This window comes from Rhinatrema bivittatum, chromosome 2 (genome assembly GCF_901001135.1).
Source record: "Rhinatrema bivittatum chromosome 2, aRhiBiv1.1, whole genome shotgun sequence".
In the NCBI taxonomy this organism is placed as follows: domain Eukaryota; kingdom Metazoa; phylum Chordata; class Amphibia; order Gymnophiona; family Rhinatrematidae; genus Rhinatrema; species Rhinatrema bivittatum.
Window position 1 is genome coordinate 297,962,127 of NC_042616.1, and position 15,389 is coordinate 297,977,515.

The following is a 15,389-nucleotide window of genomic DNA, read 5'->3' on the forward strand; positions in this document are numbered from 1 at the left end:
CTATACATGCCCAATCTAAATAACATAGCTGAGAGGTGGTGTTATTTATGTGGTTGCTCCTTTAAGTGTGGGCTTTATATTAGGTTCCATATTAGAAGTCATCACGTAGGAAAAACATTTTGGAATCCTTGCAAACAATACATTGAAATCCTTAGTTCAGTACATAGCAGCATTCAAAACAAATAGAATGGTAGGAGAATGAGATGAAGAACATCATAAAGCTTTTTTTATTGATTCGTTTTGCAACTATATCTTGAGTATTGTATACAGTTTTGCTTGCCCCACCTCAAAAACGATAATACAAAATTAGAAAAGGTCCAGAGAAAGGCAACAAAAATGATAAAGTAGATGAAACAGCTTCCTTATAATGAAAGTCTGTTGCACTCCTCCCGCGGCTGGCACCACAGGAGGCGCTTACCCTTGCAGCCCGGAGGCTGCAGAAGCCGGGGCCTTGCCTGGAGCCACTGACAAGCCTTCTCCCGCAGCCTGGCCGCCATCTTGCCGGTGCGGCAGGAGCCGTGCCGGGACTCCCCAACACGGCAGGAGGCTGCCAATATTCCCTGCTCCCTCCAGGGAGAGGGGCCCTTGCTCCTGACCTCTTTCGTGGCAGGAGCCACCCTGGACCTGCTCCCTCGCGGCTCGGATGCTGCCGCTCCCTCGTCGGGCCTGGTTGAGGCCTGCTCCGGCTCCTCCTTTCGCTGCTACTGCAGGGCCGCTGTCCAGGGTCCTGCAGACTTCCTGTTCCTGCTCCTCCTAGGGGGCAGGCCCGTGGCTCTCTTCCCTTTTTATAGGGATAGCGGAGGTGGGGTCCTCCTGGCCCCACCTGATGACATCACCGGGGAACCTCCTTTGTTTGCCCTATAAAAGGGCTCTTCAGCCTTTCCTCCAGTGCCTTGGCAAGGAGCAAGTTCCTTGCTGGAGCTAGTTCTCCCTGAGCTGGTCTCCTGTGGACTTCTCGTCACCGCTCCTGCCTGGTCCATGTTGTTCCAGTCCTGATGTCTGATGTTCCATCCTGGTCCTGATGCTCCAGGTCCTGAACAACCCGTGCCTCTGGAGATCTCTTGCTTTTAATCCGAATTCCAAGTTTTATCTGCTCCTGAATCCAGTTCTGACTCTGGAGGATCCAAGGGGTTGCTTCACTCCTGTGCTATGCAACTTCCTGAGCCTGTCCCGCTCCCCAAATGGTCCGCGACCAGCCATCCAACTGGGTAGGGCGTGTTGGGGAAAGCCTATGGGCTGGGTAGTGTGCCTGAGCGTCCTGTTCGCTCCCCTCTGTGTCTACGTCTACCCCAAGTCTTCATGGACTTTCCTCGTCTGCTCCAAGTCTTCATGGACTTTCCACTTCTGCTCCAAGTCTTCGTGGACTTTCCTCGTCTGCTCCAAATCTTCAAGGACTTTCCTTGCCTGTTCCAGTCTCCCATTCAAGGTCCATCTCACCATAGGGGCACACTTCTCTTGTCCCCGCGGATCTGCACCAGTTGGCAATGGCCCTAAGTAGAACTGGGCACATCTTCCTGGAATCGGGAGCGCCCCCTAGCGCTCCCGCCTGCAGCTCCACAACAAAGTCTACACAGATTAGGACTCTTCATCTTGGAGAGGAGATGACTGAGAGGAGATATGAAAAAGGTTTATAAAATCATTTGATGGGTGAAACAAGTAGATAAGGGACAGTTATTTACCTTTTCTAATCGTACTAAGACACGGGAACACTCTAAGGGCCTGATTTCCAAAAGCATTTGCATCCATAAAACTGGGTTTTACTTGAATAAATGTGCTTTACTCAGGTGAATTTTGAAAATTGCTACAATATTTGCCATTGAATTTACTCACGTAAGTGCACTTTCCATGCCTAAATGGCTTTTGAAAATTGTTACGATATTAGCAACATTTACACATGCAAATCCTTTTGAAAATCCACCTGTTTGAAGGAAATTTTCACAGGAGTTACGCATGTAAATATAATGTAGCAATTTTCAAAAGCTATTTACTTGGGTAAAGTCCACTTACACAAAAAAAAATCCTGTGGACAATTCAGTGGCATATATTGTAGCAATTTTCAAAAGCCCAAACATGTAAAACCCAATTTTAAGCCTGTAAATGCTTTTTTTTTTTTTTTCAGAGCCCTCCCTAAGTAACTAAAGGGTATCAGATTTAAAACTAATCAGAGAAAGTATGTTTTTTATTCAGTACAGTCAAGATTTGGAATTTGTTCCTGGAGGAAGTGGTCAAGGAATCTAGCATAGCAGGGGTTCAAAAGAAATTTAGACAAATTTCCTGGATGAAAAGTCCATAAACCATTATTTATTTTATTTATTTATTTAAATTCTTTTGATATACCGATGCTCAAGACCAAGTCTTATCGTACCAGTTTACAATGAACTCGGGGTAAACCAATTAACACTGAAAGCGAAAGTTACATTACAACAGGGAAAGTCAAACAGGGCTGTTAGAAAAAAAGGATAGATTAACGATTTCTAACTGAAGAGCCGTGCCAGTAAGCACGGAGTAGTTGTTTACATGGTAAAAATAAAATACAATTTACACTTTATAATTTACACATGGTGAAATTATATACGATTTACACAGAGGGGTCGATTGGACAAGTTATATAAGAGCGTAGTTGGTAGAAAACAGTTCCTTTGTGAGGTGGCAAGAGGACGCAAGGGTGGGGTGTTGGTCCATGTAAGTTACCATAATTATTTATTCAGGGAAATGCTTGGGCGAACAGCCATGTTTTTAATTTTTTTCTGAATGTGATATGGCAGTGTTCCTTGCGGAGATCTGGTGGGAGAGAATTCCAGTGATGCGGACCAGCAGTTGATAGCGCACGTTTTTCAATGGCGTTATGTATAGCGGTTTTGTTCGGGGGAACCTGGAGGGAGTCTCTGTATGCAGATCTGGTAGGTCTTGCTGAGGAGTGTGGTTTGAGGGGTATGGAGAGTTGGAGAGAGGATTGCTGATATATGGTTTTGTGAATGATGGTCAGTGTCTTGAAGAGAATTCTGTAGCGGATGGGTAACCAGTGAAGTATTTTTAGAATCGGTGTGATGTGGTCCATACGGCGAGAGTTTGTGAGGATCCTGGCTGCAGCGTTTTGCAGCATCTGAAGAGGTTTGGTGGAAGAAGCCGGGAGACCAAGTAGAAGCGCGTTACAATAGTCAATCTTTGAAAATAGAATGGGTTGAAGTACGGAGCGGTAGTCATGGAAGTGAAGGAGTGGTCTTAACTGTTTTAGGACCTGAAGTTTGTGGAAGCCTTCTGTAGTGGTGTTGTTGATAAATTTTTTAAGGTTCATTCTGGAGTCTAGGATGGCTCCGAGGTCTCTCACTTGATTTACTAAAGGTGTATTTGTAGAGTTGGCTAGAGGGTTATTATCATTGGGGGAGATGACCAGCAGTTCAGTCTTGGATGTATTGAGAACAAGGCTGAGGCTTGTGAGAAGAAGATTGATAGCGTGTAGACAGCTATTCCAATGGTTTAGGGTGTCGGAGATGGGATCCTTGATGGGGATTAGGATCTGCACGCCGTCCGCATAAATGAAATAGGTGAGGTTAAGGTTATTGAGTAGTTGGCGTAGGGGGAGAAGATATATGTTGAATAGGGTCGGCGAGAGTGAGGAACCCTGGGGAACTCCTTGCTTGGCGGCTATAGGGGGAGACTCTTTATTGATTATTTTCACTTTGTAATACCTGTCGCTTAGAAAGGATTTTAACCAGAGGAGTGCAGAAGCTGATATGCCTATATCCATCAGACAGTTGATGAGGATTGTGTGGTTAACTGTGTCGAACGCTGCCGAGATGTCAAGCAGAGCTAGCAAGTAAGATTGACCTTTGTCGAGGCCCATCAGGATTTTGTCCGTTAATGAGAGTAGGAGAGATTCTGTACTTCTGCGTTTCCTGAATCCGAATTGTGATGGGTATAGAATGTCGTGGGAGTCGAGGTAGTCTGTAAGCCGAGTATTGACCAGTTTTTCCATTAGCTTGGCTATGAAAGGTAGGTTGGCAATGGGGCGGAAATTTACGGGGTTGGATGGGTCCAAGTTAGGTTTTTTTAGTAGTGGTTTCAGAGAGGCTGTTTTTAAAGCTTCTGGCATTATTAGTCAGGTAGTATTGGTAAAGCCATTGGATATCCTTGGGAGAGAAAAACAAGGAATGGATCTACTCTTTCGGATCACCCAAATACTTGTCACTTAGATTAGCTACTGTCAGAGACATGATGCTGGGCTTGATGGATCTTTGGTCTGCCGCAGCATGGCATGTCTTATGTTCTACAACTCTCTCTGCCTACTTCTATTTATTCTTACAGTAAAATATTTGTCTTTAATCCTTTACATTCTTCAATAAATTTCTACATTTTGCTACTTATCCATGATTTCTCCGATAGTCCAGCATTTTAGTGTATACCTTTTAAACTGCTTTGCTTTTTTCCTTCCATTTGTCAAGGATGCCTAGCATTTCATAGATTCAATTTTCAGTTTTTTATGCCTCACAAATTGCTTTGTCTAGCAGCCTTAAAGCAAACTTGGAGAAAAGACAAGAAAATAACAAAAACAAATGATAGGAAAGAGCAATTTACAAAAATATAGCATAAAAGTGGTATAGTTCACCAAATAACACAGAAATAGATTGACTTGTGGTGCCCTCTGCTGGACCCTTACTGGATCTACAGAATATCAATAGAAATTCTTAGTGAATGTTATGTGTATTTAAAACATGGGTGTAGATTTAATTTCCTGTGCTTCCAGAAGATATTTTCAATTGTTACATATCACTGCAAACAGCCTTGATGGCAGAAAACTGGAGGATTACCAATGTAACACTCATTTACATAAGCAGCACAAAAGATGGTGCAGAAAACTACCAATCAGCAAGGCTAAATTCTGTCCAGGGCAAATTGGAGAGCCTATAATTAAAAAAAACAAAAAAACCCACAGAATCTTTAAGCATGCAGTTAAATAAGATTCAATGGGGAATAGCAAGCATGGCTTCAGTAAATGAACTATGGGATAATTTTTTTTAACTGCCTGCATACATTTAATGTCATTTACTCGCGGACTTTACACTAGTTTTCAAAGGGAAAATAGAAGAATATTTTCTCTTTGAAAGTTATCCCACCAAAGCTACCCACACAGTTATACTAAGGTACATTGTACTCTTGACCTAGCTTGAAGCACTCTTTATCTAGCAGATATCAAGCTAAGTCGGAGTGTTCATTGTGGGGTAGATTTTCAAAGGGGTACGCGCGTAACCCCCGAAAACCTACCCCAAACCCCCCCTGCGTGCGCCGAGCCTATTTTGCATAGGCTCGGCGGCGCACGCAAGCCCCGGGACGCACGTAAGTCCCGGAGCTTTGCAAAGGGGGCGTGTCGTGGGCATGTCGAGTGGGCGGCACGAATTTTGGGGCGGGGCGGGAGGCGTGTCGGGGGCGTGACGCCGGCCCGGGGGCATGGTCGAGGCCTCCGGACCAGTCCCCGGGTTGGGTGATGGCGCGCCAGCAGCCTGCTGGCGCGCGCAGATTTACGCCTGCTTTCGGCAGGCGTAAATCTGCCAACAAAGGTAGGGGGGGTTTAGATAGGGCCGGGGGGGTCAGTTAGGTAGGGGAAGGGAGGGGAAGGTGAGGGGAGGTGGAAGGAAAGTTCCCTCCGAGGCCACTCCGATTTCGGAGCGGCCTTGGAGGGAACAGGCAGCACAAATGTGCACCCCCTTGCGCACGCCGACCCCGGATTTTATAAGATACGCGCGGCTACGCGCGTATCTTATAAAATCCAGCGTACTTTTGTTTGCGCCTGGTACACGAACAAAAGTAAGCGCGCACAAATTTATAAAATCTACCCCTGTATAATTGTCACCTTTGTGTACCTTTCATCATTCCAAATCACATAAAATCTTCACTGATGGTAACTGTTCTGTTCGTATGTATCATTGTGCATGTAAAACTGCGCCCCAGAACCTATCCCACCCCCCAAACCTCACCCTGAGTTGCTAGTGTCCGCTGTTACCGTGGTATAAATAGTTTACTTATATGAGAGCCTTACAAAGAGAGTTCTCTCTCTATCTCTCCCCAAAATGATTAATCTAAGCCTAATTTTGTACTTGAGGAAATAATAATGGTGATAGTGATAATGCTGAACCTTCAGGTATAGATAAGAACCCCGGTGGAGTAATAGACCATGGTGAACCTGTTCATGGACCCACTGCAGCAGTGGATAGACCACAGAAGCTAAAAAAAAATTAAGAAGATTACCTACGGTTTAGTGGATCCTGAAGATAAAAAGGAAAAATTGTACTGCTACTTTTATGCCAAAAACCTGTTTTTAAAACTGAATGATATGCAAAAACAGTCTGCCAAATACGGAAAGAAGAAAAAATGTCAAAGGAAAAGTTGAAAAAGGTAACTAATGGACATGTAAGATCTTTAATGGGAGAAATTATAAAATGATACTATCTTAAAACAGCCAAAATATGATGCTGAAAGAGCGATAGAAGAAGGAAATCCAGAAATGAGGAACTGGGACAAAGGAGCGGCCTTGGAGGGAATGGGGAAAGCCATCGGGGCTCCCCTTGGGCTCGGCGCGCGCAAGGTGCACAAGTGTGCGCCCCCTTGCGTGTGCCGAGCCCGGATCGGGTGTACATTTGTGCGCACCAGGTAGTGCACACAAATGTATCCCGCACGCGTAGGATTTAAAATCGGCCCCTCTATGCTTAAATTGATATTTTATAAATGGTAGACATGCAAACTTTACCAAACTTGTCCATGCACTTTCACATCTGCTAATGCAGAAAATTGAAATTGCCTTTTGTCTTCAGTTTTTGGGTGGGATAACAGAGTTAAGTAGCGGGGGGGGGGGGGGGGGCAGGGCAAACCACTGGAGGGTGTAGGTGACCTGGTACAGGTACGGGGGAATTGGTGGAGCTGGAGGTGAGTTAGTGATCCCAAGTACATGCGCAAGTTTTGTCATAATTAAATTACCCTCCTACTTTCTAAAACGGTTGCTTCTGAGCGTTATTAAGCAAACGTTTTAAATATTACTTGTGTAAAATACATGTGTGTATTTTCTAAAAATAAATTATGTGCCCTCCTGCGTTATAAAAATATGTGTGTACTTCACATACATTCATACATTTGGGGAAGGTATATGCACTATTTTTTTTAAACTGTGTGGCTCTTGCCACACAGTTTATAAAATAATGCTGTAATTTTAGACATGCCAACATGTAAAGTTAGACATGCCAACTTAACCCACCTATGTCCCGATTTATACATACTGTTAAAAATATAACCTTCCTCTGTCATAGAATAATGAAATAAACCAGGTATGCAGTTTCCTGAAAAATTCCCCCACACCCCCTTCCTTCCCTCTCCTCTCTCACACCCCCTCCTCTTTCTCACACCCCTTTCCCCTCACAGGGGGCCCTCGTGCGCCGGCGCACCTATTTTGCATAGGCCGCCGGCGCGCGCAGAGCCCCGGGACTTACGCGCGTCCCGGGGCTTCGTAAAAGGGGCGTGTCGGGGGCGTTCCATAAATGACGCGGCGTTTTGGGGGCGTGATGCGGCGTTTTGGGGGCGGGCCTGGGGCGGGCCTAGGCCGGCCCGGGGGCGTGGTCGAGGCCTCCGGACCAACCCCCGGGTTGGGTGATGGCGCGCCAGCAGCCTGCTGGCGCGCGCAGATTTACGTCTGCTTTCAGCAGGTGTAAATCTGCCAACAAAGGTAAGGGGGGGGGGTTTAGATAGGGCCGGGGGGGGGGTGGGTTAGGTAGGGGAAGGGAGGGAAAGGTGGGGGGAGGGTGAAGGAAAGTTTCCTCCGAGGCCGCTCCGAAATCGGAGCGGCCTCGGAGGGAACAGGCAGCGCGCACTGGGCTCGGCACGCGCAGGTTGCACAAATGTGCACCCCCTTGCGCGCGCCGACCCCGGATTTTATAAGATACGCGCGGCTATTCGCATATCTTATAAAATCCAGCGTACTTTTGTTCGCGCCTGGTACAAGAACAAAAGTACGCGCTCGCGCAAAATTATAAAATCTACCCCAGTGTGTGCACTCTTCATAAAATACCTGCCTCCTCGTATAACTTGGGGTTATTGCGCACACATATTATAATTATTATGTGTGTAAAATATATGCATGTAATTTTATAAATTGGGTAGAAAAAGTGTGTGTTTTGCTCTGTTACAAATTTGCACATGCACTGAAACAAGGTATGCATGTGTACACTTTTACAGACTTAATCAGCTGAGCAGTTTCTGAAAAGCTCATTTCTTCAGTGTAGCAGATAACTTTCATCTTAATCACATACAGTCAAAAGAATATAGTCTGTTAAGTGGCAGAGGTTAACAATAAAAAAAAAAAGTCCCAGTTCTCCGACCCCCGGCTGAAATGAGCAAAATTTGCCTGGTCAAAGCCCCTAAACTTTTCCATTTGAAAACTAAAAATACTTGGCTGGCCCCAGCTTCCCCACCACCCACTTCCTAGATCAGCAAAACAGAAATTCAGACATGCCCTCCTCTCCCTTTCTGCACCCCAACTTTAATCCTTCCACCCACAAATTATCTTAGTAAAAGGACAATCTGGCACCGGGATTGTGGAACACTAATACTGTGAACCCTGTAGCTCCCAACGTTTCTAAAACAGAAGTGTAAGCTCCCAGCATTGCTGTCAGAGGATTCCTTGTACTCTTCCTACACCGTTGTCCTAGCTACGATGGAAGCTGCAAGGACCTCTGTGCTAGCAGACCGCCATCCCAGGGCCAGACTGGTCTCTGCTAAGGTACTGGGTGGATGAGAAGATCAGAGACGGGATGAGTGGAAAGAAGAGAGAGAGAAAAGGGAAGTGAAGGGGTTCTGGAATTTATATTTTGCAAAACTAGGGAGGGGGAAGCCGGAACCAGCTGTACATACTTTTAGTTTTAGATTTCGATTGGGGGGGGGGGGGCTCAGATAGACCGGGTAGATTTTGTTCCGTTCAGCTGCAATTGGGGAATCGGGCCAGAGGCCAGAGCAGGAATTTTTATTAACAGCTAAATTCTTTTGAATGTAACCAGTTAAGATGAAAGTTATTCATCCGCAAGCAGACGGATAACTTTACATCTTGTGAGTTATCTGGCTTAGGGCTGAATTTACTAATACCGCCGGGCTCTTTGAATCCCGCAGTAACGGGGGGGCAGGGGGCGAAACGGGGGGGGGGGGGGGGTGGTCCTGCGATAGCCGGCAGCGATCGCACCTCTGCAGTGCGATCGCCGCAGGCGTCGCACCAAATAACTACACCATAAAACTACACCGAAAAGACGCGTACCTTTCGCTGTCGGCGAACAGCCCCGGTGCCGCCCCAACTCCTCCTCTTCCGGTGCTGACTCCGCCTCGATCTTGGTATCGTACGTGATAAGGGACTTTTCGAGTGCGAAACGTCCCTTATTGCGTGCGATCTGCTTGGAAAATGACCCCCTTAATGTCTTTGAATATTGACACACACACACACACACACACACACCCCGGTTTACTAAGCATTTTTCTCATTAAATAGATCCCTGTATGTTTACCTGAGACAACTGAGGGAGAAGTGAGTTTCCAAGGACTGCAAGTAGCATCAGTGGAAAAAGTAGAATGTGAACCCTGGTTCCCATCTTTTTCAAGCAACTACTCTAACCACTAGGTTAATCCTCCACTTGCTCTTTAGTTAGTTCATGTAGGAGCATTTATAGACTGCTGTTTTAACAGCAGTGTTGTCCGCAGCAAATAACAAGATTAAATGATCAGACGGATGATGAAATGCTAAGAAAAGTTAGATAAGCTAACCAATTTGGCAGTGCAATAATAATGGGAGATTTCAATTACCCCAATATTGACTGGGTAAATGTAACATCAGGAATAGAGACCTGAAGTTCCTGGATGGAATAATTGACTGCTTCATGGAGCAATTGGTTCAGGAACCAATGAGAGAGGGAGCTATTTTAGATTTAATTCTTAGTGGAACGCAGGATTTGGTGAGAGAGGTAACGGTAGTGGGGCCACTTGGCAATAGTGATCATAACATGATCAAATTTAAACTAAGGACTGGAAGGAGGACAATATGTAAATCTAACACTAAATTTTCAAAAGGGAAACTGATAAAATGAGGAAAATAGTTAGAAAAACCCTGAAAGGTGCAGCTGGAAAGGTTAATGAACCAAATTTTAAATTACTTGCATGCGTAAAAACCAGGGGTTACGCGTGTGGTCGGGCCTTGCGCGCGCATCTTCAAAGGGACCCATCCAGACATGTAACCCCTCGTTACGCGCCAAAGTACCGGGCCCAGATAAAGGGGCGGTCCAGGGGCGGGGCTGGAGGTGGCCGGTACAGTGGCCATTTGCTGCTGTGCCGGGGAAGCTCGCGCTGTGAGTCGGCTGGCACGCACAAGTTGCTTCTGCTCTAGAGGAGTAGCAACTTAAAAAATTTAAAAAAAAAAGTAAGGTAGGTTAGATTTAGGGGGTGGGGAAGGGAGGTTAGGTAGGGGGTTAGGGAAGATCCCTCCCAGTCCGCTCCATAATTGGAGCAGACAGGGAGGGAAATGTGGAGGGCTGGGATGCGTCACCACGCAAAACTTGCATGTCGTCCCCCCCTTGGCGCACCGCCCGCACATGCGCACACAGCCCCTGGATTTTATAACATGCTCGTGCCAGTGCGTGCATGTTATAAAACTGGCACGTCCATGTGTGCATTCTGGGAAGCGCGCACACATGGATGTGAGTGCGTAAGTTTAATCCACCCCAAAAGTGTAGAACATGCATGGACATTGTTTAAAATACATATATTCCATGCGTTAAGAAAGGTGGAAGGAAGGCAAAACAATTACCAGCATGGTTAAAAGGTGAGGTAAAAGAGGGTATTTTAGCCAAAAAAATCCTTCAAAAATTTGAAGAAGGCTCCATCTGAAGAAAATATCAAAAAGCATAAGCATTGTCAAGTTAAGTATAAAACTTTGATAAGACAGACTAAGAGAGAATTAGAAATGAAGTTGGCCGTAGAGGCAAAAACTCATAATAAAAACTTTTTAAAATATACCCGAAGCAGGAAGCCTGTGAGGGAGGCAGTTCTATCATTAGATGTCCAAGTGGATAAAGGGTCTCTTAGAGAAAAGACCATTGCAGAAAGACTAACGGGTAAATGTTAAAATCCATGTGCGTGTCCATGTGTGCACTGTTCCTGGCGCGTGCAGAGGGATGCGCCAATTTTATAACATGCACGTGTCACCACATACATGTTATAAAATCTGATGCCCACGCATACATGCACGCCCGATTTTGTATCGGCGTGCTTGTGTGTGTGGGTGCCTCACCTGCACGCCCAGGGGGTGTGGATTTTTGTAAAAAAACATGTGGCGATGCGATTAGGTCTACCCCAGTTCCCCCCCCCCCCCCCCAGTTCGTTTCAATAAAGAAGCGGACTGGGAGGGAACTTCTCTAACCCTAATCCTATCCTTCCTTTCTCTTCCCCTCTGCTCCCCGACCTCTATATCCCATCTACCCACCCTAATTTTTTTTGGCTCTGAACTTACCTGCTCCTCGGGGAAGGAGTAAGTTTCACGCGCCAGCCAGCTGCCAGCATGCATTTCCCCGGGACAGCACCTAAATTGCTATCCCAACTGTCCTCCACCCAAACCCCTGCTCTGCCCAGACCTAGCCCTCGGCTTGCCCCTTTTTTGCAGCCCAGTACTTCCATGCATACTGGGAGAAAAGTGCATGGCTGGGCCGTTTTAAAAATGTGCTCAGCATGGCCACACGCGTATCTCACAGGATTTGCATGCGCCGAAATGGTTTTCAAGGGTGATGAGTCAGATGAACTGAACCAAATTACTGTAAACCTGGAAGATATAGTAGGCCACATTGACAAACTACAGAGTAGAAAATCACCTGGTCTGGATGGTATGAACATCAGGGTTCTGAAGGAATTAAAATTGAAATTTCACATCTATTAGTTAAAATTTATAACCTATCATTAAAATCATCCATTGTACCTGAAGACTGGAGGGTAGCCAATGTAACCCCAATATTTAAAAAGGGCTCCAGGTTTGATCCGGGAAATTACAGACCAGTGATCCTGACTTCAGTGCCAGGAAAAATAGCAGAAGCTTTTCTAAATATCAAAATCACAGAGAATATCTAAAGACATGATTTAATGGAACACAGTCAGCATGGATGTACCCAAGGCAAGACTTGCCTCACAAATCTGCTTCACTTTTTTGTAGACATGTGGATAAAGTTGAACCAGCAGATGAGGTGTATTTGGATTTTCAGAAGGCGTTTGACAACGTCCCTCATGAGAGACTTCTAAGAAAACTAAAAAGTCATTGGATGGGAGGTGATGTCCTTTCGTGGATTAAAACTTGTTAAAAGACAGGGAGCAGTTGGATTAAATGGTCAATTTTTCTCAGTGGAAAAGGGTAAATAGTGGAGTGCCTTATGGATCTGTAGTTGGACTAGTGCCTTTCAATATATTTATAAATGATGTGGATAGGAATACAAGTAGTGAGGTAATCAGATTTGCAGATGATACAAAATTATTCAATCACAAGCAGATTTTGAAAGATAGCAGGAGGACCTTGCAAGACTGGAGGATTGGGCATCCAAATGGCAGATTAAATTTAATGTGACAAATACAAGGTGATGCATTTAGGGAAATATAATCCATGTTAGGTTCCATATTAGGAGTTACTGCTCAGGAAAAAGATCTAGGCATCATAGTAGATAATATATTGAAATCGTCAGCTCAGTGTGCTGTGGCAGTCACAAAAGCAAAGAGAATGTTAGGAATTATTAGAGCATAGTGAATAAAATGGAAAATGTCATAATGCTTCTGTATTGCTCCATGGTGAGATCGCACCTTTAGTATTGTGTACAATTCTGGTTGTTGCATTTCAAAAACGATTTAGTTGCACTGGGGAAGATATAGAGAAGGGCAACCAAAATGATATAGGGGATGAAATGGCTCCCCTTTGAGGAAAGGCTAAAGAGCTTAAGGCTGTTCAGCTTGGAGAAGAGACGGCTGAGGGGGGATATGTTAGAGGTTTATAAAATCATGAGAGGTCTAGAATCGGTAAATGTGAATCGGTTATTTACTTTTTCAGATAATAGAAGGACTGGCGGGCACTCCATGAAGTTAGCAAATAGCACATGTAAAACAAATCAGATAATTATTTTGCATTCAACGCACAATTAAGCTTTATAATTTGTTGCCAGAGGATGTGGTTAATGTAGTTTGTATAGCTGGGTTTAAAAAAGATTTGGATAAATTCTTGGAGGAGGAGAACATTAACTGCAATTAATCAAGCTGACTTAGGGAATAGCCACTGCTAATACTGGCGTCAGTAGCATGGGATCTACTTAGTGTTTGGGTAATTGCCAGGTACTTGTAACCTGGATTGGCCACTGTTGGAAACAGAATGCTAGGCATGATGGACCCTTGGGCTGACCCAGTGTGGCAACTTCTTCTGTTCTTAAAACTATTAATATATAATTTTTAAACAATTAAACATAAATAACATGAAAAAAGTAAACACATTTAACATAAAAACAAAAACATCCACAGAAAATATTTATCTGGTTTATTAGTAAATAAGCAGGGCTGGGCAAGAGTATTTAGTGCCCAAGATGAACCTTCAGTGAAGTACCCCCATCCCCCATCTACCGATGTCAGCTCCCAGCATAGCACTGCCTCCTCCTGGCAGTAGTGACTCCACAAAGTGCTCCTTTCTTTGGTGGTATTGGCTGTGGCACAGCACCCCACTGGGCCTCATGCTGGCAGGATTTTCCTGCCCTAAAAATGTTGGCACTCTATGCAACTGCCTCTGTGCATAATGGAAGCACCAGCCCTCTAAATAAGAATAAATGTCTGCTAAGAACAATTACTAATGTAAGCTTCAATATCTTTTTTTATTTTTATTTTGTTCCACCAGAGGTCTCCGTCTGCATTTTCCCTGACAAGTGAAGATACTCCAAGCAAAGATCTGGACTTCAACTCTGTCATACCTGGAATTATGTGGCAGCAGCAGAAGAATCAGATCAGAGGATCAATGGACCCTAGTCTGTCCTCACTAGCCAGCTGGAAGAGCCTGGACAGGCTTGATAATTCAAGTATGAATGCTATTGAATCTTCATCTAGCTGGAAACTAAGAGGGCAATTTTCAAAGGCCTTTCTAAGGGTAACAAAGGGCCAGATTTTTAAACTTATGCGCAGGCGTAGATTTGTTCGTGCAACCCAGCGTGAACAAATCTATGCCCGATTTTATAACATGCGTGCGCAACCGCACGCATGTTATAAAATCCGGGGTCAGCGCGTGCAAGGGGGTGCACACTTGTGCACCTTGCACGTCAAGCCCAAGGGGAGCCCCAATGGCTTTCCCCGTTCCCTCCAAGGCCATTCCTGGGATGGATTCAGGGAGGGGTTAGCACTTGCATGAGGATGTGCACGGTTCCATGTATATGCAGATGCACTTAATTTCCCTGGAAAAAGTGCCTGCACTTTTTTCTAACCCAATTTCCAAAGGGAAAGATTTCCTTTGAAAATTGACGTCAAGCCTGCGGGTAGAATGTTCCCACACTTATGTGCATAGTTTGGAAGTTGTCCTCATAATGTGACATTCCTACCTAGGGGCCTCATTTTCTAAAGTATCGCAGGCCTGCGATACTTTAGAAGATGAGGGACGGGGGGCGGGCCTGTGCTACCCGGCAGCGATCGCACTGTCGCGGTGCGATCACTGCCGGTTTCTCACCCAATAGCGCCACCATAGGAGGTGTAGCTATTGGGAGCGAAATAGGCAGCAAAAATGCACCTACCTTTTCGCTGTCCGCGGCGTCGGCGCAGAGTCGGCCCCAGTGACGCCCCGACTCCTCCTCTTCCGGGGCCGACTCCGCCCCCATCCTGGTATTGCACGCGATAAGGGACTTTTTGCGTGCGAAAGGTCCCTTATCGCGTGCGAGCGGCTTGGAAAATGAGGCCCTTGGTGACTCAAATAGCTTTAAAGCAGGGGTGTATAATGCAGGTCCTTCTGGGCTAAAAACAGGTTTGGTGCAAAGTAACCTGTTTTGCAGAACCAACTGCATGAAAATATACCAGATGAATATTCATTGTGGATAGCCTGAAAACCAGGCCAGTTTGTGGCCCTCAAGCACCAGAGTTGTGTATCTCTGATCTGGAAGGTGAATTTTAAAAGCTCGGTGCGTGCCTAAACTAGGAGGTACACGCATAAATCGGGCCAGTGCATGCTGAAAGGATTTTAAAAGCCGCATGGATACGCGCATATTTGCCGCCACGCTTACAAATGAAAAGTTCAAAAAAGGGGCGGGGCGTGGGCATTCTGGGGTTTTAACTTGAAATTAGTGCGTAAATACTTACGCACACAGGCACGCGCTGGGGTCCCCTGC

General features: G+C 45.4%; 1 protein-coding gene across 6 annotated transcripts in view; it reads left to right on the plus strand.

The window, feature by feature from the left end:
- MYRIP (myosin VIIA and Rab interacting protein) overlaps window positions 1-15,389 on the plus strand; it is a 627,821-nt gene that overhangs the window by 448,091 nt on the left and 164,341 nt on the right. For all 6 annotated transcript variants that reach the window (XM_029589668.1, XM_029589670.1, XM_029589666.1 and 3 more), the window contains exon 9: window positions 13,922-14,099. In XM_029589668.1, coding sequence (XP_029445528.1) covers window positions 13,922-14,099 — 178 coding nt within the window. The remainder of the gene's footprint in view (window positions 1-13,921; window positions 14,100-15,389) is intronic.